General features: G+C 40.4%; 2 protein-coding genes across 2 annotated transcripts; one reads left to right on the forward strand and one right to left on the reverse strand.

Annotated features, from left to right (window-relative positions):
• Window positions 1-18: 18 nt before the first annotated feature.
• trappc2l (trafficking protein particle complex subunit 2L) lies at window positions 19-1,531 on the reverse strand. The gene is made up of 5 exons (XM_072380741.1): window positions 1,460-1,531; window positions 1,017-1,189; window positions 671-758; window positions 280-359; window positions 19-187 (listed from the first exon to the last, which is right to left on the reverse strand). The coding sequence occupies exons 1-5, from the start codon at window positions 1,490-1,492 to the stop codon at window positions 142-144; spliced, it is 420 nt and encodes a 139-aa protein (XP_072236842.1). The 5' UTR covers window positions 1,493-1,531; the 3' UTR covers window positions 19-141.
• Window positions 1,532-1,742: 211 nt separating this feature from the next.
• Window positions 1,743-24,083, forward strand: galns (galactosamine (N-acetyl)-6-sulfatase). Its single transcript, XM_072380743.1, has 14 exons — window positions 1,743-2,076; window positions 2,230-2,353; window positions 3,801-3,875; window positions 3,986-4,088; window positions 4,556-4,699; window positions 5,542-5,608; window positions 7,579-7,706; window positions 7,814-7,953; window positions 8,102-8,205; window positions 11,233-11,375; window positions 12,672-12,774; window positions 18,358-18,479; window positions 22,184-22,301; window positions 23,560-24,083. The coding sequence occupies exons 1-14, from the start codon at window positions 1,960-1,962 to the stop codon at window positions 23,644-23,646; spliced, it is 1,575 nt and encodes a 524-aa protein (XP_072236844.1). The 5' UTR covers window positions 1,743-1,959; the 3' UTR covers window positions 23,647-24,083.
• Window positions 24,084-25,340: the final 1,257 nt, after the last annotated feature.

A 25,340-nucleotide genomic window follows, 5' to 3' on the forward strand; every position in this document is an offset into this window, starting at 1 on the left:
GTAAAATAATACGCATAATGATGTCCAACAACAAAATTTAATCACAATCTTGCATTTCAGTACTCGATATAACATAAACAAAAGAATAAGAGGTGATCTGTACAGTGGATGTTCAACAGTAGGGGAGTCATGGGATGGACGTCAGCCAGTTTGCACCATCATTCCAGAAACTATCCCATTGAAGGTCCTAGATAGTGATTGGATAAGTGTTAAATAGTCATAAGTGCCAAAAATCCTCATATAATCTACAGTAGGAACATGTATGAAAGACAAACTTACTTGGACTGAATGGGGTCCCCAGGATTGTGGAACGGGTTGCACATAACATCAGTGAAAGAGTTGTGCAATTTTCTGAACATCTGTAAAAGACCAAGTAGCGGGATGGAGTTAATTATTTATTTATTTTTTTTAAAGACCATGCTGTAGCATCTTATTTTAGGTGGTCCTCCATTCAGAAGTCAAAAGTTAAGAAAACTAATTTTGGCTGAGAATGAAATCCATTTCAAGTAACTGCATAATCAATGTTAAAGTTTCTTTTACTCAAAATTTAAAATTGTAAGTTGTAAATTACAATTGTGAGCTGAAGCTTAGAGGGGGTCAGATTATTTAAAACTGTAATAACATATTTGGAGAAGTCGGCTCAGGGTTTAGACGTTCAGACTTGACTTACACTTCTTATTTCGTTGTCCCGCAATGATGTGTTTGAGGAATCCACAACAATCACAAATTTCACCTTTGAGTTAGTTACATACCCATATCTATTTTTTTTTTTCAAGTCAAGGATGTATCTGTAGCATTTGGACTGCATTTTCCCCCCCAGTCTGAAAGACTTTTCTTGATTAGCAGCATATTCATTTGTGATTATAATTCAATAAGACATGTCATCTCCAGCTCAATAAAAGATATAAGATCACAGTTTAACTCGTTAATAGATTATTTAAAAAATATATAGCTCATGCACTTAGATCACGTTTATCCTGAGCTTTCCCAGGCTTTAATCTGCAAAAACAGGATACACTTTATAGTCCTCAGTTGGGTAAAGCAGACCCAGGTACAACTCTCTCTGGTCTCCCAATGATTTGCCCACTGCTGAGATCTTCTCCTCAACAACATCCAGAGAGGTGTGTACCGTGTAGTGAAACTTCAGCTCATTTTGAGTGGGTACACTGCGGATATACAGCGGGTAGTTCTGAGAAAAGACGAAAAGATAATATACACGCATAAAAAGGAACCTATTAAAAGCACAATCTTTGGGCAACTTGCGTTAAATCTCCTGAAATATCTGACATTTTAACAGCTGTTAGCCTAAAATGATGCTAATATTAGCTCCTCTGGGGTGTTTTAACCTGCTGAACGTTATACCATACATTAAAAGCTGAAGACGTTTATGATAATATGGAACACCTATCATAAAACAGATGTTGTAAAAAAAATGGTGATATTTAATTGTCATATTTACCTCTTTCGCGATCACTGCTATGCACACCGCCATGTCAGAGTTCCTGTCAGCTGATGTCACGTGATACGTTGCTTTCATGTACTAATGGAAAAAAGGTATCATGGAGAAAACAATTGTACTATCTATCTTATATCGTTTGTATGTTTGAGTTGATTATTCACTGAAAATTTATCGAAAAAGTGACTATTCGGTGATAAATCATAAATGGTCTATTTCTTATTCTTTCACACTGATTTAAAAAAAAAATAAATCACACATGAAGTTTTTCAAAGGTCCGTGAAAGCATCACACATCAAGGAAGTTTAATCTAAAACTACGTTAAGCTACATTAGTCAAATGGCAACGTAAATCAATTCAAGAGAGTTTAAATTAATAAAACTTATAAATTTATTGTAGCACCCTTAGCTTTGTTCGTTCTTTGCGTAAGTGCTGCGCTGACGGCGGGCAGGAAGGCAAGCAAACCTCTTCCTCAGAAGTGCTCATATGACCACAACACAGCAATGAGAGTAGTAACTGCTCCAACTCTAGTTGTCCTTAGTGTAGTATTATGTTGTGTCCTAACAGAGAAGCCATCAAATGTTTCATCTCCAAACATTATCATCATGCTCATGGATGACGTAAGTTATTATATTTCTTTAGACTGTTTGCTTGTAAATTCATGAGAGCAGCGATGATTGCCTGATCTACATATTTTCTGTCTCTGTTGAGAGGCTGCTGCTGTCTCATTGTGCATTCGACTGTTCCACCGACTGGTTTCCTATGCTTTTCAGATGGGATGGGGGGACTTGGGGGTGTTTGGCCAGCCCTCTAAAGAGACCCCTAATCTGGATGCAATGGCCGCTCAGGGAATGTTATTTCCAAACTTCTACACCGCCAATCCCCTTTGTTCCCCATGTGAGTATGCAGAAAATATTACTTTAAAAAAGAGCTTAAGTCAACAGTTCCTCTTTTCTTAGATAAAGTGTTCTGCATTTTTGCTTATGTTTTGGCTGCCATCATCATTATGATGTCGCAATTACAGCACAGTTATGATTAGAAGGTATAGACATACACCAGAACCCTTTTCTAATGTTGCCTCATTCACATGTGACGTGCAGAATGGTGCAAGAATGCAGAAACTGTATTATCATTGTGGGTCTAGCACACAATGACAGAACACAGTAACGTTCTCAACAGCCTCCTTTGTCCTATTTTAAATTTGCAAAATGTTTTCGCTGGCTGATGTGAAAAGCAAACAGGCCAGTTTAACACCCTTATATCTGCTGTAATGTTTTAACATATGCAGAATGTGTTCTGGCAGTTTCTTGGTAAAACACCTTTCCTGAAAGCCCCAAAGTTTGTATATATTACTCAGCATTAATATTCCCTTTACATTTTTACAAGTTACTCGTGCCATGAGCACTAATGCACCCCCCATCACATCACAACGTTGTGCTGATTACAAGGCAGATAGTCCCTCTTCTCTATAACGTAGATGATGCAGCACCGATAATTTACAAAAATAATTAAAAAATGTATCTCTCAAACCGCTGGGAAGTTCTTCACTTTGGTTTAGTCCATTTTAACTGCCTGGGATGTCCTGTCCTGGGATTATCATTTGGGAATGATCTTTCTCACTGGAGAAAGATGAAGGACAAACTCCAATTTGAGTGGAAATGGCCCTAAAACCCTTCCCAGATTGGGCAACAACAATTGCTTTTCTAAGATCATTGCTGATGTCTTGTCTGCTTGGCGTCGTGTTAAAACACGCCTGAATGCTCCAAACCAGCGAACTACAAAAAACGTTTGCTTCTATAGAGATGCTCACACTTGCTGATGATGAAGGATGGATCCCCACACACTGCCCCTGCTTTGGGGTTAAAAAAAAATGACAGTGTAATATGTGATGGGTTTTTGTCCAACTAAGGTTTAATTGACCTAATTGAAGACTTAATAGGGACCCATCAATTTGTGTTTATTTGTTAAGTCAACTAGAACCTCAGAGTTAAAAGAGGGTGTACTCTCTTTTTCACATGATTGTTTAGTGTTTAATTTATTTGCAAATATTTGAAGGAAACACATCTACACAAAGCTTAAAGAATTTGATGTAAGTGATGCATCAAAAGTGAGATGCATGTCTGAGAAATCTCTGTTGTTATGGTTGCTGGATTTGGTTATTTAAGATTTCAACCAAGTGACTCACATATTCTAGTTTTCATCTTTACTGCAGTCCCCATACTGATGGAGGAAGAAGAGGAGCACACACACACTCTCCGTATTTGCATGGTGCAAAATATATATGCTTTATATATATAAAAGCATAGAACATAAAAATCCAAATGACGTTTTGTTCTGTCCTCAGCCAGAGCTGCACTTCTCACGGGGAGGCTGCCTGTCAGAAATGGTTTCTACACCACGAATGCCCACGCCAGAAATGGTACATTCTCATTCACAGTCTTTAGTCTTTACTGTGCAGATCACATATCACATATTGGGAAATCTTTGAGATGAAATGTTGATGTCATTATATTTTTCCCTTTTTTGCAGCATATACACCACAGGAGATAGTAGGAGGAATATCCAAGGATGAAATTTTGCTACCTCAAATGCTGAAGAAAAAGGGTTATGTCAGCAAGCTAGTTGGCAAGTGGTAAGCTTCACATTTTTGGCGTTAAGTTTCAGAAATTTCTGATCAATAGTGGAAAGTTTATTCAAGTAACTAAGGAAAATAAAAGTAGCAATACCACGTCATAAAGATATAGAAGTGTATAAGGGAAAATTAACAGATTTTAAAAGAGTCCTCATATCAGAAGTTCCAACATGCTTGTATGTCTAGTCAGTTCACTGTATTGCTTGTTATATACACTTGGTGTTACAGATGTTATTTCCACAGTATATAAGAAACACTAGCAGTAATTCTAGCTTTTCTCTTGAGTTTGAGCTGTGATTGAGCTGTGGGTAATGGAAATGTACTGCACTGTAGCTAAAAAGTAAGCTAACTATCTTTATTAAAAAATTAATGTTTTAGTCTGAATTTTGATATGTGCAAAACATGGGGGAGTCCTTAAAAAAATAGCAATCCTGCATTGTTTGAGTGCTCTTTGTGTGTCTCTACAGGCATCTGGGCCACAGACCACAGTACCTTCCTCTTGAGCATGGTTTTGATGAATGGTTTGGTGCCCCAAACTGCCACTTTGGCCCTTACAACAACAGCATCAGACCCAACATTCCTGTTTACAACAACTCAGAGATGCTTGGAAGGTACCCCACCCCCCCCCCCACCCCCCGCACACCACCCCCCGCACACCACCACCACACATACACGCACGCACACACACACACACACACACACGCACACACACGCACATATGCACTCAGCACACAGAAACGGATACAAATATTCTATAAATCTATAAATTATCTGTCGGCCCCCCCTCCTTTCTTCATCTCTCGTCTTCCTCTGTACCAGCTGTGCTTGTGTATTCCATTTTCCGCCCATTTGTTTTCCTCAAAACAGCCATATGTGTATTCAGGGTCATTGGAACTAGCAGCCGGGCATGTTTTTCGCTTAGCAGTGGGTTTAATCAGCACAGCATACCTGGGCCCTGGACAGACAGACACACACACACACACACTCATAGGCACGTATAAATGGAGACGCACACACGCCCTCAAGAGACAGCAGGTTGTGTTGTCTGTGTGTGAGGACACCTGGAGGAAGTGAAGCATAAGAGAGAAATTTCTGTCACTGCCTCTCCACTCGCCGCGCCACGCTTCAGCAGCACCTCATAACAGTTCCCTCTGCTCTGCTTCGCACAGACTTTCCACATATGTCTTTCTCCAAAATTTCCTCTAAACACAGTCAACAAGCGGGAAATTCACTTCCACCTTCTTAACAATTTTGTCTGCAGTAATTTAAGTCAGTTTAGCGGCAAATTTAAAGTCTTTATGATACTTTGTGGGCACTGAGAAGGAATCATTTTATCCTGCTGCTCAAACAGAGGATGACTGACTTAGTGGACCTGAGCATTTATTCAGATATGACGATGACTGTCTGATTGTGACGGTACCGTCTATAAATCATGCCAACACTTGTTTTCCAGATACTATGAAGAGTTTAAGATTGACAGAAAGACTGGAGAGTCAAACCTCACACAGTTCTATTTGCTGGTAAGTGAAAGCGTGTTTCTGATGTCCAAGGCAGTCTGGCTCAGGTTATCCTTCCCTTTCAGTGAAGCAGAGCCACGCTGCATTATGCTTCATCATTTCTCTTGTAAAGCAGTTAATGGAACAGAATACAATGTTAATATCAACCAGAGTGGAGACATTTCTTTGGCTCACCAAAACATAAAAGCACAAAAACATAAATTGCCTATAGTGAATTTAAAAAATGTAGTTTTGTAATTGCGGCCTTTTTACCAGCAGAGGTGGATTATTGACTTTTTCACACATTCACATTTAATCTCTGTTCATCGGTAACTTCTAGTACAGTATGTTCTTAACAGGATCACATCAGCATGCTGAGAGACACTGCATGCGTGAGAGGGGTAGCACAGAGGATGGGCCTGTCAAGCACTGCTTTTTATCTCTCACATTTAGCTTGCATCGGAGACTATATTTCTTTTGGTTGTGAAGTATGTGAGGACCATGGGACAAAGGCAAAACTTTGAAATGACTACTCGCATTTGTGTTTGTTTAATTTAGTTTTTATAGGCATTGGAAAGAGAGAGATATACTATTAAAAATGACAGCATAAAAAAATGTACAAAAATGTACAATACAATATATATATATATATATATATATATATATATATATAGTTGAAGATTTTTCCATCATTTCAATAATGAATTACTTGTTTTCAGACACGCACGCACACACACACAGTTTCCACTTAAGCATAGATAGTCTAATTCAACAACACATCTATAACTTCCACCTGCATTGATGTGGAATGTAGTTATTTCTTGGTGACTTAAGCTGTATGTTTAGAATCGCTGTTTTAGTGGACAGTCCAGTGCTCCCCAAGGCCGAGTTTTACTGCAATCTGCCTGATGTTTTCCTCCAGAATCATTAACTTTGATGCGATTATCTGACCCGGTGGCTAAGATAAAAGCCCAAAGCGTTGCTTTCTCATCACCATGCTTAACGGCTGTGATGTTGTTTCCTGGGGTAGAATGTTTCTGTTTTCTTTCAGCTGACAAAAGCTACTTTCCTTTGCCCAAATAACTAAATGTATCTCGTTCAACCATATAACTGATGATCAGAAGTCTCCTTCTTTATCAAGGGGAGCCTTTTCAACAGCTAAGGGAAGTTTAGCATCTTTGAGGAGTGACTCCACAGACACCCGGTCTGCAGAAAACCTTGGACTTAAGCATCATGGGACCTTTCAACAAGACATGCTGCATATTTAAAGTAATCAAGGAATATTTAAGAGAGCACAATAACAACATTTTAGAGTTGTCCAGCCAGACACTAGATTTTAACCTTAAGGAAGCTTTCTAACCTCAAAGATCTGGATATTGTTGCCAACGAGGAGTGGAGAGACGTGCAAATTGCTTGTTGGTGGTTATGTTGATTGATGTGATTCCAGATAAAGACCCTGCCATTAATTACTAAGAGAAGTTATGAGTATTTTTTGACACAGGGTTTTTTAGTAGAGCTATAGAAAAGATAAAGAAAATATGTTTCATATAATTATACATAATATTTAGTTATATATCAACATAATTTCTTCTTTTGTCACTTGTTCATGTCAAAGACTTACTAGACTTTTTCAATTTTACATGATTTTGTTGAAAATGACACTTTTTGTCATGAGTATAGATACCTTTTTTACTTGAATGTTACTTATCCTTATTGACATAAGTGAGGAAATGTTGGAAATCTGCCTTTGTAGAATATTTGGGGCTCAAAATGACAGAAAGGGAATTGAATTGACTACTTTAGTTTACACCTAAAACTGAACTTCATCACCTTCACAAAGCAGTGATTCACCTGTCAACCACCCACTCAAAACGTGGCTTGAATGAGTATTTGCTGTTCAAGTGAGATGTTTGCACCCACTGACAACAGTATTGTGTAACAAAAAAAAAAACTTGGTTCTTACGATGAAGTAACAGTCTCTTCCACCTCTACAGGAGGGACTTGACTTCATTCTTCGTCAAACTAAAGCCCAGCAGCCCTTCTTCCTGTACTGGGCGGCTGATGCCACTCACGCCCCTGTCTATGCTTCCAAACGCTTCTTAGGGAAGAGCCAACGAGGCCGGTAGATTATATACTTCCTTACTGAAGCTTTTATCGATGCACAGTCCACGGGAATACTGTAAGTTAATTGATATCTCTAGGTGAACTGTGATAATGTGTGTGCTGCAGTTACGGAGATGCGGTGATGGAGTTGGACTACAGCGTCGGCCAGATCTTGTCATGGCTGCGGACACTGGGCATTGAAAATGACACCTTTGTCTTCTTTACCTCAGACAACGGAGCAGCTTTAATGTCTGGCCCAAATGAAGGCAGGAACTAAAGTCACACACAGTTTTTCTTTTTTTTTTTCTTTCTGTCATGTAATTGAGTGAGCAAATGTCTCTCAGAGACTGATTCATTTTTCTGGCTCGCTTGTGATACATGGATAAATGCGTTTTCTTGGCTCTGACTCCTCAGGTGGTAGCAATGGGCCATTCCTCTGTGGGAAGGAGACCACCTTTGAGGGGGGCATGAGGGAGCCTGCCATTGCCTGGTGGCCTGGACACATCAAAGCAGGCACAGTAAGAGCGCCTGTGTCTTTTAAAGCTTCTATCAAATTTAGCCTCCAAAAAAATAATACAAGACGATCGTTCCCTAAATCCTTTGCAGGTTCTCTTGAGAATAGCCTTGTCTTAGACTGAGGCACATTTTTTATTGTTAGCATTGTTATTCCCTGATGTTCTGCCTGTCAGACTACACCAGAAGCTGAAATGCTCTCTGAAAAGCTGTAGGCAGTGCACGGTATTGTGAATTAGGCTGAGAGTAAATGAATAGTTATTCCACTAATCCTCTCCTTCAAATGATTGTTGTTTATTGTTTCGTTTGCCTATCATTCACCACTTTACATTGTCACACTCTAATGCACTGGTTCAATTCATCTCGATTACAGATTGAACTCCTGAAACTTTAAAGACAAACTGTGTGATTTTAGCCACAAAGGATGTAGGCGCGTTTTCTCCGTTTCCTCAAATATTTTTGGCTAGAATTAATGCTTCATCTCGATCATTTTATTCCATCCCATTCCCTAATTTAACCCCCCACCCACACTGTGATCCCCTAAGCCTGTGCGTTCTGCAAATGACTTTTAATTGTATTAGGGGCAGCTGTGACACGGGGCTGTGACGCAGAGGGATTTTGTGGAGGAGCGAGCGGAGGCTGCAGTCTGCAGTAAGCCTTGCCCCTGGCTCATCTCACAGGGTTGTGCTGGGGCCTGATAGCGCAGCAGAGTAGCGAGGGAGAGGGGGATTGGGAGCGTCTTAAGCGGCTAATCTGTTTGTGTGTTTGCTGAGGTTGGATTGAGCCGTAATGAGGACTTCAGTATCTGAATATACCAGCCGCTCAGGATAAAGGAACAGGAGGGGGTGAGGGGGGGACGGGGGCTGGTGGTGGTGTGGGATAGCAGAGAAGGAAGCAAGGAAAGAAGTGAAAAAGGGAAAAAAGAGGAGCAGTGCTAAAGACACAGACAAAAAATGCTGTTGTGTTCACTGAATTTTGCTGCATCGATGCCATGTCATGATTGTTTTGTACCTCTGTAGGCATGTGCAAAGGTGCATGATTTGTTGCCTGCGTGACAGATAACCCTCCAATGATCACTATCTATGCCGATCACCACAAAACACATACGTGTGAGTGTTTGATATGCAGTTGGGCTTTTACTTTTGTGTCGAGAGTTTTGATGATGCTTTCTGGGGCTGTGAGACAAAGCTGCTTTGTTGGAGCCACTGTACTCTGTAACTCTGGTTTATGTTGCTTGGGCGGGAGGACAAACCAGACACAAGGTTGCCCCCTCTCTTATTTTGTAGTCTTTTGAAATCGCTGTTGCTGTGTGTGTTGATAAGTCCCATAAGCTCTTGGAGCTAAATGCTGAAGCCATATAACAGTCATGCAAGCCTTTGTCATGAGGGGATCTTAACAGGTTTATTGTACTGATTGAACAGATTCATCTCAGTATCAAGTTGAGGATAAAAGTCTTGCGTTTTTGTTGTCTGGGACTTGTGTCAGTGTGCAGGGAGGTATTGACAACTTGATCCTCATATGTAGTTGAAAGGGAGATGTATTGGAATGACAGAGCATGGCCGGACCGCAGATTTAGCATTCTCCCAGAGCCTGAAGGAGAGCGAGGAGCTAGGATGGCAAGCGGCAGCGGTTTTTGGAATGAAGTTGGGAAGGTGGGTGGGCTATTAGGCCCGCAACATTGTTGAGCAATCCTTTTTGTTGGGTTATCAGTAGCAGACACACAGTGGAAGAGATGGAGATTGAAGCATTGCATCCTCAGATAACCAACATTGCAACACAGAAAGAAATTAAATAAAGAGAATGTGACGTTATAGAGTGTGATGAGTTGGACAAAAAAAGAAAGGGAACAAAAGGTGATGAAAGACACAAGTTCAGTGCAGACTGCAGAAGAGGGCAGAGCTAATACAGGAAGGACATTAAAGAGGCAGTTCGTGAGATAAAGTCCTCTGTTAGGCCAGTCTGAGTTTGAAAGTTTTGGTTTTTGGTCATGCAAGTGATTACTGACTAAATGTCAGCGCTGCTTCTCCGCTTTTCCTTTTGTCCTGTCTTCTTTAATGGTCTGTGTGTGTCTGTCTGAGGGGGGCTTAAAAAAAGAGAAATGAAGCAAAAGACCAAATCTGTTAGTGTTGGTGTGTGTGAGAGAGAAAGTGTCTGGATGTGCAGATAGATGGTGGAATGCATTGCAGAGCCATTTCTGTGGCTAGTTCAGTGGATATAGAAGAAAAGGGAATTCATTTCAGTGCTTAAGAGAGTGTGTGTGCGACTGTGTATGTGCTGGTCGCCGATAGGAGCACAGCGGCACATGGCGGTGCAGCTGCAGAGGCCTGATAGCGCTATCTGATTGTGAGCGTGCCGTCTCCCTCTAAGGCTCGCTCAGGAGAGAATGGAACGGAAGATCAAGGATGACAGCGAAAAAATGGCATTTTATCTGAAAATAGTTCAAAGTTTATAAATAAAATAAAGCTTTTCACTGTGACTGGGAGAGGGAGATAAAACACCAGCTCGCTCCAGCTTCGGCAGCCTGCCTGCCCGGGCCATGTCCTATCCCTACTTCTTTTCCCTTTTTTTTGTCACTACTTCTCCCCCCCCCCCACCACAAATAAACTCATTTAGGAAGGAAACGCATTCTGGAGTTTTGATAATAAACCTGCATGCAGAGATTAGAAAGGAGACTTGAGAAATGCATCTCTTCTCCTTCATGTGTATACAAGCAAACACACGTGTAAGCATGCTATCATCTGTGTGCCATGGTTGCATGTTACCACAATTCACACTCAATTTCAAGGAGTTAAGTCATCATGTGGTAAATTGTAAAACCTGTGGTAGCGATGAACAGCATCGCAGAGGTGTGTTCGTGTGTGTGTGTGTGTGTGTGTGTGTGTGTGTGTGTGTGTGCGCTGTCCATTATGGAGAAGATGCTTTTGTAAAGTGAGGAAGCTAATGCTTGGCGTCCACTCTTCAAACTTATTGTTGTTCCATGAAATGAAATGTTTTACTTATGACTGTGTTTTAATTCCTTAAACCTGATGCAGATGAGTTTCCAGCTTGCCAACGTCATGGACCTTTTCACTACCAGTTTGGCCCTGGCTGGCATCAGCCCTCCAGATGACCGAACCCTGGACGGAGTGGACCTAACGCCAGTGTTGTTCAGTCGCTCCCACACACTCCAAAACAGGTGAGTATAAACTCAAGTTTCACCTTCCTTTCTTAATCAACTTCCTCCCAATCCTCCTGGGAGATCCCCAGCTGCTCCCTGGCTGGCAGTGCCTGGTAATCTCTAAAGAGATGTGCCCAGGAGGCATCCTTATGAGGTGCTCAGCCCGCCTCAGCTGGCTCCTGTCCACGTGGAGGAGCAGAGGGTCTGCTTATGATACCTAGGGCTATTTTGTCTGGAGCTTGCAGACTGGTCCACTATGGCAAATGGGTCTTGGGGGTTGTAAGATCCACTCAAATACGATCAATTAACACTTTATGTTTAAGGGGATAAATAGAATTGTAACTCTGCCTGGAAGAGAGAAACTGGGACCCACCTCTGAAGCCTGGCCTTGGGGGAGAGTTCGCTGGCAAGCATTGGATGGCTGAGATGCCAGCTGAGCCTGGTTACTTGTTGTTTATGCATGTTAAGTTTCAGTAGAAGTGATGTCAGATTTGTAAGTATTTGCAAAATTCCTCAACTAGCACAGCAGCTGCTTTCACGGTAAGTGTGTAGCTTCCCATGGTTGACTGGAGACAACACTTCCCGCTCCAAAAAAAAAGGATTCTAAGAAAATTTGCTAGTTTTCTTTGAAATAGTTTGCTGAGAAATGTATTTGAATTGAGACATGCAGGCAGTAAAGTAATGCAAGAAATAAAAATGGCTGCCTGTCTCCAGAAGACACAGTCTGGGGGCTTTAGTGATCCCCTGATTTTTTTTAAATTTTAAAAAAAAAAATTAAATCTTTAAAAAAAAAAAATTTTTTTTAAATGTTATTATTGTACTATGATGAAGTTGGAAGTTGTGGTTTCACGAGAGACATCTTCCTGTGACAAATGTTGTGTGAGTTACATTGAAAACTGGAACAAACAGTCACATCTCCCTTATAATGATCTGTATCATCAGCACATTGTTTGTTGGATCTTGTGTCATCAGTAGTTCCATTTTTCATTTTGTCCAGTTGCTTGATTTATGACCAAATGTTTGCTAAGTCAGTGCCAACTTCAGCTGTTCTGAACAATGCATCTTGGTTTTTTTGTTGTTGTTGTTTTTTTTTTTATCTATTTAAGGAGAATTCAGTTTTTCTGATGAATTCTGATTAAAGACTTTAAAGAAATTAGAAAGTTCATAATCCACCAAATTATGGGTGGAAAAAAAGAAGCAAGAATGCATAAACAAGTGAAACGTGCAAATCTTTTTTAGATGTCAGTTTAGTGTAAGTTTATCAGAGAAGAACTCAATCTGAGCATTATCTCTCTTCCTTCAATTCTTCAACAGACCCATATTCTATTACCGTGGGAATGAGCTGATGGCTGTGAGGCTTGGGCAATACAAGGCACACTACTGGACCTGGAGCAACTCATGGGAGGAGTTAAAAAGTGTAAGACCCCTATTTAACGCCTCAACTCTGTTCCATCTCTATTTCCTCAGCTCTTGATTTGCACTGCCGCCTCCTATTCCTTTGTCTTTCCTAATCTTACTCAAACACACAAACACTTTGGTTGTTGTTGGCGTTATCTTCAAAATGGCTCATCAGTTGACTGCTGTGTACATCAGAGTGTAATGAATATTAATGAAGAACCCCCACATGAGCGAACTTGCATCATTCATCAACCAGTTGACTTGTTTGTTCAAACTCTGGTGGAAATTTTCCCCTCCATTTGCATATCGCCATCCCCTGCTTGTTCTTTTAGCATCACAGAGCTTGGCCATAATTACATCAGCTCAGCGTGGATTAAATGTATCAAGAGAAACGTGAAATCTGACACCTTCAGAGCAAGAGAGTATGGTGCTTTTTTTTTCCTCTCTTGTCTCTCTTCTGTCCATAATAACTTGTCCTCCTGTCCTCCCTCCATGCCTTTGCTTTTCCTGTGATCCAGTTTGTTTTATGCCCCATCGGTCGCTTAAATTGCTCTCTCCTTCAAGGCAGCTGAATCAATAGTAGCCTCCTTTATCAACTCATGTGAACTGAAGTGGAACTTCACAAATAATGGCATCTGATTGCCTGTGAGTTGCCTATCGATCGGTGTATGTGTGCGAACACGGGAACGAGAAAGAAAGCATAAGAGAAAACACGCACGTACACTTTCAGTTCTGCATACAGCGGTGCGAGCATGTGTGTGTGTGTGTGTGTTCAGTGAGCTCCTGTTGAATTTCTACAAAGGAAAGTTTAATCTCCAGTGTGCTTTGTGTCATTATTCTTCAACCCTTAAGTGTATGAAATATATTGTGGGGTACAGACACACATACAGAACAGTTTAAAAGATGTAAACAAACAACTTCTGTCCTCGAGCTGAGATTTTGAATCATTTATTAGTTTTAGAGGATAATATGTTTGAAATTCATGTTTTGTTTTGTTTGGCTTGGCAGAAAAACACTAAATTAAAGATCTTTCCGACTCTTTGGTCTACCTATGAATTTACTATAATGTGGATTATTATTGTTTGAAATGTGGACTATGTGTTTGTATGTGGATTAACTTGTTCGGCAGTGGAAATACACAATGAAATTCCTGCTTCACTGAAGTACACGTTTGACTGTTTTTTTTTTTTTTGTAATATGCTGAAATACACTAAAATGTATCAGCCACATCATTAAACAACTATGGGATTTCTTTTGAAGCCAGGAAAACGTATAGTTCATACTCATAAACAACATATAATGTTTTCTGCAGTTTATTTATACTAAAGGCAAGCAAAAAGCTCTGTCCTTGCAGGATTTTGTGCCTCCATCAAGACACATTCATCAGCATGTTCCCTTCTCCCTCAGACTACCTGATGATACAACAGTAGTGTGTTGTGCTCCTAATGGGGCAGCTGGTCCAAGTCAGGGGAAGTTCTCTGTCATAAAAACACACAAAATCCAATATTTTTAAGGGTCTCCCCCTTTCCTCCACAATGGTTCTGGCCTGTTCGAGGCAGACTCTCTGGGTGTTTTTTGATGTCTGGCAGTGGACCTTTTGGGTGCTGTGGGTGATCATTTGTGCTGCCATTAATCTAGCTTGTTCCCATGCATCCTGCAGATTAGATTACGATCCAGGCCATTTGGATGCCAGGTCAACACCTTTTAGCTTTTTGCTTTTTTTCCCCACCTTGAGTTGATGCTGAATAGTTTTTTCTCTGTGGTGTTGGGGATTGTCCTGCTGGGAGAAGTCATTGTAAAAATATATGTAAAAGTGCTATTGGAAATGTCCAGGACCCAGGGCTTTCTTGCAGAGCATTGATATGTACTGAGTACTGTACTGGGGAATGCAGTGTTGTTATTACTTAAAACTATAGTTGGTCATGATGCAGGCTCCCTTGTATCTTGATTGTTGGATAAGGCATGTTGCAGAGGAAGCTGTGTGACATCAGTGAGTGTTTTTTAACTGAATGTTCATAAAGTGATGGATGAAAACTGAAACACCTGTTAGGCGCCTGTTTGGTGGGTGTTTGTTGCTGCTGAACTCTGTACTCTTTGGCTCAGCAGGACCCAGTTTTGCCAAAAGTTCCAGCTCTCTGACTTAATTGCAAAACGTGAACATTTGCTCAAAAAAGATCCTCTAGGACCAATCGGCTTGAAGCCCACTCTGGAACAAGAAACAGTCAGATACTTTACTTTCATAACAATAGTTTTCATAAATCAAAACTACACCTTCAAACTGAAGTACCTAAGTAGTATTTCTTTTTTTTTTTCTTTTTTCATACCTTCTCATCTCTTCCTTTGCTTTGATTTGGTGTTACAGTGACAGAATGATTGTCTGAGAGATGAAAGTTTCTCTTGAAATTAGAGTTGTGTGCCTGCAAGCAGGATTAGCTTTCTTTAGAAGCTGGTCCTGGTCCTTGGCAACAAGTGTGTAGTGTAATGTAAAATACCTTCCTGCTGTCATTTTAAGAATTTCTAACCAAAGTTAATCATTTTCCATTTTGCAGGAAAAGTACTTTCGTAGCTCCATTTCACTGTTCATTGATTTGGAACTAATTCATCTGTTATATAAAGCCAGGCTGTGGATCTGGTATTTCTGAACTGCAGTGGCCACAAGATAAATCTGTGGGGATGTGAGATTATTAATTGTGACGGAGGGCAGAAAAAAGCAAGTTGAGCTTTTTTTTTTTTTTAATCCGTTTTAATATTTAAAAATCTTTAGCGTTTAAAATCATTTATTTGGGCTGACTAAAATCATTTCTGTAAAATATTTAGCCACGAACAACTGCTTTACATTTTAGCCATTATCTACACAAAGCAGTGCTTCAAAATGATAGAATTTCTTTTCCAAGAAAGGCACAGAGCCTTTTCCAAAATCCTTCTGCCACCCCTGAATGTTCCTACATCTTATCTTGTCACGACTGCTGTGCTCCAGTTTGAAAGCAGTCTCACTGTATCCATACTGTTAAAGTCATGTGAGATACAGAGTTCTTCCTGTAATATCTTGGACACAAGAGACGGAGTTGGAGAGATACACACAGTAGGCCTTTCATGCTGCTCCTCTGGGATGAGTTTTTTTTTTCTTTTTTTTTTTTTCCCCAGTCTTTTCTGCATTTCTAAGCTGTTGGCTTCAAAAGACAGGAGAAGTCTGGATCAGTGGAAGCTCTGCGGGATGGGGGGTATCAATCCTCACTCTCTCTTTCTTTCTTTTCTGTATGTATTTTAGGTGCTCCGATGAGTGATCTCAGAGGGGGGCAGCTACAGAACCTTACAGATGAATGCTTTTCAATATTAGTTGTGTTCATCAAAAGGTGTGTGTTTGGGTACGTGCATTGAAGGAGGGGGCAGCTCTCCAGGGGGTTCAGGAGGAGAGATTCTGACTCAATCAGGCCACGATCACTGCCAGCCGCCTGAGAATGGAGTCTTGGAGCAAGAGCAAAGAAATTATGAGGAGGCAGCAAAAATCCTCCGTTGCTTGAGCGACTTGAAACCCTTCGCTGTGCACCAGCAGTAGCTGCATGAATAACGCAACAGATTGGAAGACAATATGCATATAAACCAAGCAATGATGAACATTCAACTCAGGGTAGCAGGTGGTTGGAAGCAGAAATCCAAACATTCAGATCACTACAGCGGAGTTCAACACACTATACTGTAAACTACATCACAAAGCCATTGTTTACATGTATTTTACCGTAAACATACAGAACACTATAAATGGCAAAACTGTGTTTTACATTTTTTTTCTATTTTACTTTTTAGTGGTTAGATTACATCTGTGGGGTAAACAAAGAGTCTAAATAGAATTTTTTTTTCTGTCGCCTGCAGGGCTGATCTCAGATGTTGTGTTGGGTTGCTCTGCAGAGAGGCTGACCTTCATTTTAGATTTATGAAAGTTTTGTAGCCAAAACAGGGCAGTGCTGCTGTTTTCTGTTGAAGATTAGCCAGAATACATACAGAAGGCAGTGACCTGCAATTTTTACAGGTTTCAGGCTGAGCAATTATCTGTCTCTAAAGTGCATTTAAAGAGCACATGCTGCATCTGGCATGTAAAATGTTAGATAACATCAGATAATTCAAGACACGGAGAGAAGTAGCATCTCCCATCTCCAGGTTTCTTTCATTTTCACCCATACGTTTGGTTTCTTTTTTTTTAATTATTATTTTATCTGTTAATAATATGGCCTTCAAAGCACGGTATCTCGATATTTTAATGTATATTAATTGTGCATCTGCTTTAGGAATTCATCATGAGCAGAGTTTACAAAGTCATGGCACCCTGTTGCTCTGGTCATATTGTGTCTTTGTTTGTATGTTCTCGAGATTTATTTATTTATTTTTTTAAACATATGATGATGAGTAACTATGTCAGTGGGGAAGTTGTTTACCAAAGGATGGAAGCTGATTGAAATGATTGAGCTTTCCAAAATCTAATGATGTCTGTAAAAAGCCAGACATAAATCCAGACAAGTTGAAGGAGAGGTTTCCTGCCTAGGAGAGGAGATCTAGGTCATCCTAGGCAGGAGAAAAATGGAGAAAAAGGAGGAAGAAGTTTGACCATTTCTTTCCTTCTTTGTCATTGGGAATGTGAGATCACTGACATATAACATGGTCAAACTTGGAGAATACTGCAGGAATATCTGGAATGTTTTTCACAATTTGAGGCATGACTTGGGGTTGGCTGTAGCTCGGGAGGAAGAGCAGCTGCCTACCAATCGGAAGGTCATGGTTTGACTCCCGGCTTCCCCGGGCCACATATAGAAGTGTCCTTGGGTAAGACACTGAAGCCCAGGTTGCCTACCGTTTGTGTGAATGCGTTGTAGAATGGACTAAGACGTGCTGTAGGAATATATGAGTGAATGTGGCATTTAGTGTAAAAGTGCTTTGAAAGGTCAGTCTAAACTAAAGGAGTGCTATACAAGTGCAGTCCATTGACCATTTACTTAAGGAACATATTCCAGACACCAGCACCTCTCAATGCAACTGTCAGACTGTGAGGGTCAACAGAGACTGCAGACACAGTGGTACTGAACTGCAAGCTGTAAGTTTGTCTGTTCTGCCTAGCAGGAGTTCACTTGTGTTACCTGCAGACGCTACATGTAATGCAGGTGTTGCCAAGCTACAAACACAACACCTCAATGTATTCATGACAGTCTCTGGAAAGTGTAACCATGCCTCTCTCGCTGTTGCACTTTCAAGTTTCCAAGTTTGTCAAATGCTTTTTTTTATTCTTTCTCTATTTTATATAGCTACGTTTTAAAATGTATTTTGTCTTTGTAATTTGTCTGTATACCAAACAGACTGTATCCATCCAGCAAGCACACTGACTGTGTATGAGTTAGAGGGGTGGAAGGGGGAGCTGCAACCTCTGCTCTATGAGTGTGTGCACAGCTGCCTGCTGTCCACACATTTATTATTCATCATTAAAATTGGAGGCCTACAGAGAAGCACAGATGACCTTTTTTGTTTTATTCATACTTTTTAGAAAAGAATATATAGCGCATATCATGTCTGCTCTAGTTTTTGAAACTGTGTTTTCTTTGTGTGTTTTCTCTTACAGGGTATAAACTTCTGTCCAGGTCAAGAGGTTCCAGGTGTTACTACTCATGATCAGAAAGAGCACACTCTAGAGCCAATCATTTTCCACTTGGGGCGAGACCCTGGAGAAAAGTTCCCACTCAGGTCAGTTGCCTGGAAGGTTACAATATAAACTTATCTCCTGGATAATAATTACAGAGGACAGGAATGAGCAAGGACGAAGAATGAAGAAATCCAGGGAAAAGGATTGGAAATAGAGAGGAAAGGAGTGAGGGTAGGAAGGCTGTTTGCCTGTAATACAGAATGTGTTTAAGATCAATGCAGATTCATCGGCATGAAAAAGAAGACGGTGGATTGATCCACTCAGCCAGAGTGCGCGTCATTATGCCCTTCTCTTTGTGATTGCAAACAGCTCCTTAAGGATCGCTATCTGGCCCTCAACCCTCCTCTGGCGGACCGCATGCAGGTTAAAATTGCAAGATAAATTGTTTGGGTCTAAATTGAGAGCGAGTGCTGTTTAATGTGTTTGGTGTGTGTCTGACTCAACCCCAAGGAGAGTTAAGAATTGCAGAGAGGTAGAGTGATGCCAGAGGACACACAACCAACCAAGAGTGAACTGAGACTTCCTAAATAAAGGTGCATCATCTTTTACTGGATGCTGTCAATACGGACTATTAACATGGTCTTTTTTAACAAAAAAGCACAGCCTCATACCATGACTAATACATTAAAATAATCTTAGGATGCTTTGATGCGAGAATATTTTTTTGTACTCTTAGACGCCCTCCTGGCATAAAACCTCCTATAGTGACCTTTCTATTCTGCCTTCTTCTGCTCTGTTTTTCACATTCTTGCTGTGGCCTCATCTCCTGCCTTGCTTCCGGCTCGAACTCCTTTCAGGTCAGCAGTGAGATTGGATGATAAAACATTAATGTTGTTTTTTCATTTGCCCACCTTTTAGCCTCGCTATTCACTTGGAAGAATAAAAAAAAAAAAAGCCAAGAACCAATCAATATGCAGCCATGTGTTGTGCTGAGTGCTGGATGTGTATACACACACACACACACACACACACACGCAGACCACTTATTTTTTTTACTCCTGCAGAGAGGGGAGCATGAGTTTGTCTCCAAGGTTACCGCTTCCTAAGACCTGCATGTCCGCTCACTGTTTATGCACCACCTCCTTTCGACTTGGCTTATTTCATACTTTCAGTTCTCCGTTGTCTCCAAACTTCTACCTTAGCTTTACCCAGGTTTTACCTTCTCCCGACCGATGTCCATCTGCATCCACTGGGACTGTTCTCCTCCACCCTATTTTAACCCATACGTGTGTGTGTGTGTTCTTGTGTGTGTTCTGTCCGTGCGCTCTTAGGTCCCCCAGCTGGACTGGCTGCCTGGCCATCATTAATCTCTGTCACCACCTAAAGAGCCACTTAAGATGATGTAGGGCCTGTCTGCGTACATACCTTCACTACTGTCGCAGGCTGTGATACTGCAAAGAACACACACACAAACAAAGTCCCCTGTTGGGTGCATTTGCCCACTAAAGAAGTGTTTATTATAGTAATGCGATTGAGGAGAGAATTTTTTTTTGTGTGTCTTGTTACTGCAGTGGCTGAGTTGTTTCAAATGAATGTTACAGGTATAGTGTGTATAGGCCTGTGTAGGTGGTCCATCTGTCTTGGATGAACAACAGACACCAACCAGATATGCAGCTACCAAGCACAGTGTACCTCACTGCAGATTTCTCTGACCTAGTGCCCTGAGATTAACACATCCTACTTTCTCACCACCCACCTCAGCTCTTGTCCCCAGAGCCCCCTGCTCATCCACGGTGCAGTCCAAGCCCTGACACCGCAGGCAGCCCTCCACAGTCTGGCCTCATCTGCTGCCTGCCACCAAGCTCCCGTGCCTCCAATCAATAGTCCCCACTGAAGTGCTCAATTTCCACCAGGGTGGAGAAGATGGAGGAGGGGAGGGCTGGGCAGGACAGATGTATTTGATTGTCTCCTCAATTCCCCCACCTTCTGCTACTGTGTGGTTGTTTGGAAATGTATGTGTGTGTGTATATGTGTGTGTGTTCCAGCAATAGTGTTATGAATCAGTAATCAGAGTGGTGACACACCTGAGCAATGCCCCCATCCCCCTTGGGTGCCATACATTATAAATCAAAAGACTCCATTTGCATAGAGCCTGCTTATTATTCCAGATTTTGCCTCTACACAAGTAAGCTAAGGGTTATAATCATGATAATGAGCTGTGCTGACTGTGAGCTTTTCATTAGTTGTTTGCAGAGGGGGCATAAACAAATGATATTATTAGTTTTTGATTTAGAGGTTTGCACTGTTAAGATTTTCAGTGCATAAACAAAACATAAAACTTTGTGTTTCGTGAAACTTTCTCAGTGCATGGCATGCTTTGCTTGAACACTTACGTGCAGTAATAGAATACTTGCATAGGTTTGATGAATTTCCCTCACATTTACTTCTGTTAAGCCGCTTCATCACAAAATTAATCACAACAATCAGTAGCAGCCACAGATAGGAGGGGAATGAAACATCCCTCCTGCTGATCAAGATCGGGCAAAAGCAGAATTTGCGATTTGTGGATAGCAGAAGCAATTTGATCTGAATGTCTGATATTTAATCAGTCTTTTTTCTTTTTCAGTTTAGATCACAGTGCATTATGTGACTAATAGCAGTCAACTTTCTACCAGTCAGGTAATTGTAGGGGAAGTAGAGTATCAAAGAAAGGAGCAGGTGCTGGCTGATGGAGGAAGGCTTGCTGCCCGGTGGGAGATCTAAGAGGGAGGGTAGGTGTGAGCTGGACAGGGCCCGAGGTTATTACTCTAATTGACACTTCACCTCACACACATGCACATGTTCCCCAGAGGCCAATCAGAAGGTTGGCTTTGCAGTGGAGGGATGGATGGAAGGCTGGCACAGGTGCTGCCAGTGAATGTATCAGGGGTGTAATTGCACTGCTGATATTTGTCTATCCTTGTGTCACGCCACCAGACGCCCACTTCCCCCAACACACACACACACATACACACACAGCCCATTAACCCTACAGGTCCTATTGAGAGCGGCGTTCCTTTGAAAGCCTTCAGGGCCCCTGTGTTTTACACTCTGAATATAATAATGCACAGAGGTGCTCGGGCTGACTGGTGTCCAACAGCAGTAATTGAGAGACAGGGGATGTGGTGGGGGTTACATAGTTCACCCTGCTGAGTGGGCTTTACCAGAGGTGGCCCGAGTGGACAGAATGTATGTATGTGTGTGTGTTTCTAATCTTTGATGCTCCAACATGTCCCCATACTGATACAATGAGTAAAGCTCAGGGTTTTACATTTGTAGTGAACAGTTTTACAAATAGGCCTAAGTGGCCTCGTCTAACTGTATTGATATGAGTCAGAGTTATGTTTGTGTTACAAATGGGTCCTTTTAAAATAAATTTTGTCAATGTCCTTTTTTTCTTAAAGCCTTTATGAATATTTTCATTTCATCATTTTTTTGCTCCATTTTGCTTAAAAAGGAGCAAAACATAATGATAAATTCCGTCAAAAACCGAAGCATTTGTAAACTGTTTTGATAGTTGATTGATCATTTCAAGCACATTCAGCCTCTCTGATCTGGATATATATCATGTCTTTGTCATGTCTCGCAGTAGTTTTGGACTTTTGCTGAAACATGTTATATGGGTTTTGGTATTTTTTTTCTTCTTTTTTTTATTTCTTTTATCTTTTATTTGACTTTTTCAGGGAGAAAAAGGTATCAGTTAATCACATGCCTATAAATAATAGAATAATACCATGCAGCTAATGTTTACTGTTTGCATTTGCAGTGTTTTAACTAAGGAGTACCAGGATGCTCTGCGCAGGATCTCTGCAGTTGTGCAGCAGCATGAACAGACTCTGGTGCCCGGCATGCCGCAGCTCAACATGTGTGATGCGGCCGTGATGGTAAGATCCATCCATTTGCTTAATGTTCAGTTTTGTAAAAATAGATCATTGTTGTTGTGCAGATAAGCTTAGGTGGACATTACAGCTAACCATAGTGTGCCAGAGGAGGTGGAGTGCCGGGTGCAGTTTTCATGGAGTACTCTGTAGTTTTCTTTTAGCTTAGAGTATATATTTTAAAAAAAATAAATAAATAAAGGCCTGTTTTCAGCCTTTCTTTCTGCACTTTTGATTACATTTGTGCATCAGAAATTGATACATAAAAAATATTGATAAAGTTTATCTAAGAAAAAATAAAGATTACTATCTGAATAGAGAAGCAATGTCATTTAACGTCACATTTGTTGAATTCATCAGTTCAGTCAGGACCTTGTTTTTTTTTATGTTGTTGTGCCTCAATGCTTTTGTGAATAAACCTGTTTTAGGATAATTTCAAACAGTTGAGGTGACCCATGCCTTCCTCTGCAGGCACCATAGACTGCCAACATGTATACTTTGTATACTGTTCTACATTTATTTTTGTCACAGCACTGCCTCCTTGTGGTCAATAAAAGTAACAGTCTTAAGTAGGGTGAAAATTAATCATATTTACACACTTATTGTTTGTCTTGTGTGTCATCCTAACTTGGATCCTAACATCCTAACAGGATCCTTTATCTGTATAATTCACATTTTCTCAGCAATGTGCAAGAAAATCTTTATTATATTTAGCTTCAAGGCCCTCTGAATTATTCAGGCATGAAAAAGGCATTCACCTTTTTTTTTAAAAAAAAGTCTTTATTTCATTGTCTTTCATAAAGAAAAGGCCAAAAGTTTGATCTTTTTCTTTATTAGATGATTTTCTGACTAAAGGTCAGACTGAAAAAGCTCTTTGGGTAAAACTTAGTTGATGTCATCACTCAGTGATGACAAAGTTATTTTGTAATTAAGTTCAGAAAATTAAAATTGAAAAAAAAAATTTAAATCTAAAATATATGTATATATATTTTGGTTGGGACACCCACGTTGGGATAGCATTACTGGCACAGTAATAAGTAATATTCTATTTTAAACCAGTGTAAGAGAATTGGATCAGAACCAGACATAAATCACGTAAAGGACACAGAACAGGAAACTGTAGCCATCTAATGTTCCATCATTGAACAGGGTGGGGAAACAAAAATCAACTGGTGCTCCCCCTCAAATAACAAACTCTACCAAAACTGTAACACATTGTCCTGAAGACTAGTTATATATTTGATGATTTTCTATTCTCTTACAGAACTGGGCCCCTGCTGGCTGTGAGAAGTTAGGAAAGTGTCTGAAAGAGCCCAAGTCTCAACCCTGGAAGTGCGACTGGCCACACTGAAAGCACAAGCTCTGAGATGAGGAAGCAAAACCTGAAGAAGTGCCTTACAACAGAGCAACAGCCAGCCTTCTTGTTAGTAAGGATATATTTTTTAAACTCTGTGAAATTGTTTCAATACAGTGTTGAAGAAGAGGTCACATGGTCAAACTAAGGGAATTGTGTTGGCATAGCAACATTGCATTTATTATGAGTTTTACAACTGTATGTTTTATAAGTCAATACTATGAAAGACGCTGAATCAAAGTTGAGGGTTGAGTTGATTTTGTTAGTTTAGAACAGAAAGGGAGGTGTAATAAATACAGCTGATTGTACTGAAAAAATGACACATCAGTCTTATTCTGTAGCTTTTGCACAGCAAAATCTATGCTTTGTAATAGAATTTAATTTTGTTGTGTGATGACTATTTGGGGAATTGTCTGAGACAAATCATTTACATATGTAAGTTGGTTGTACATCACATCTGTGATTGAAATAAAATCAGGAAGTTGTTGCTGCAATTTTATTTTATTTTGGGTTTACTTAAATTGACAGTGTTTTAAATGGACATGGGGGTGTATGTCCATAGATTATAGATTCTTTGGTGCTAAAAGTTCCAATTTTGTCTTTTCAAGTTGCCATGGTTGCTGATTGTAGCCTCTCTGTGCCAACATAAAGAGGGTCAATTGACTGTCATAAGACAAACCAACACAGAGAAGAGCGGAGAAGTCCCAGAAAAGAAAGGGTCATAGATTAACTCAAGTCGGTGTCTTTCACGTTGAACATTTCTAATGAACCGTAGATACCAAGATCATGATTTAAAACACTCGTACTACAAGTTAGCGGTGGTGTAGCCCCTTTCCTGAGGTCTGGAGGAACACGGCTGCTAAAATACTGGTGCCATTGTCTACTGTCAGTTTTACATTACCATGGACTGAGAGGCTGCTCTCCAACAAATAAGCATCTAGCTGAAAATCAGGACCTTGGGACAGAGAAAAGGCATTCTCCAGTAAAGTTTTAGGATCAGGTGACACTAATATTGAGTTGTTTGGCTAAAATGCCAGAGATACATTTGGAGGAATGAGGATGAGACATTCAACCCTAAAAACAATGTTAAGCATTGTGCTCTGTGCTTGTTTTGCTGCTTGTTTGGGAGCATTCAACCAAATATTAAGTACAATTATATTGCTTCAGGAAAAAAGACAACAGCAATCATTTAAAGCTCCTGTTTTGCTGAGTCTTCTCCTTAATGATTGGAGGTAAAATAATTAATATGAAGCAGTTACTGTGCATACATACTTTGGGACCCCCATACATGTGTTGTCATTGGAGGATGCATTTTAAATACAAATTCAATGTTCATGCAAAAAAATACCTGACATTCAATTCCCCAGTGAATTTAGTAACAAAACCTAAATCTCCATTTCTTGTTGACAGGTTTCTGGTTCATGTAGAGTATTTAATCAGTTTACTGTTGCAGATTTATTTTTCGTGATCAAACGTAAACAACATGTCTTCCTCTTATATTAATTAACCAACTGTTGTTGCAGTTTGACATATTACTGGCAGGCCCGGGGTGTGTTTTCCTGTACTGTAAGAGTACCACACTCTTCTTCACTGCTGTTCCAGTTGCTCTGTAACTGTATTTGTCTGGTGTGTAGGCTTCATTATCTAAATAATTAACACCTGTGAAAATGTGAATAAAGGATATAATTGTG

Source organism: Leuresthes tenuis, unplaced genomic scaffold (assembly GCF_036924035.1).
Source record: "Leuresthes tenuis unplaced genomic scaffold, fLeuTen1.0.hap1 SCAF_2, whole genome shotgun sequence".
In the NCBI taxonomy this organism is placed as follows: domain Eukaryota; kingdom Metazoa; phylum Chordata; class Actinopteri; order Atheriniformes; family Atherinopsidae; genus Leuresthes; species Leuresthes tenuis.

What these genes read in the sequence shown, in the direction of transcription:
- trappc2l (XM_072380741.1), bottom strand. Translation starts at nt 1,492, where the DNA reads ATGGCGGTGTGCATAGCAGTGATCGCGAAAGAG. An exon ending in CCAACTGAGGACTATAAAGT is followed by an intron (nt 759 to 1,016) that starts GTATCCTGTTTT and finishes AAAAAAAAATAG; the next exon opens with ATATGGGTATGTAACTAACT. An exon ending in GGGGACCCCATTCAGTCCAA is followed by an intron (nt 188 to 279) that starts GTAAGTTTGTCT and finishes ATCACTATCTAG; the next exon opens with GACCTTCAATGGGATAGTTT.
- galns (XM_072380743.1), top strand. Translation starts at nt 1,960, where the DNA reads ATGAGAGTAGTAACTGCTCCAACTCTAGTTGTCCTTAGTGTAGTATTA. An exon ending in TCACACAGTTCTATTTGCTG is followed by an intron (nt 5,609 to 7,578) that starts GTAAGTGAAAGC and finishes CCACCTCTACAG; the next exon opens with GAGGGACTTGACTTCATTCT. An exon ending in GGAGAAAAGTTCCCACTCAG is followed by an intron (nt 18,480 to 22,183) that starts GTCAGTTGCCTG and finishes TTGCATTTGCAG; the next exon opens with TGTTTTAACTAAGGAGTACC.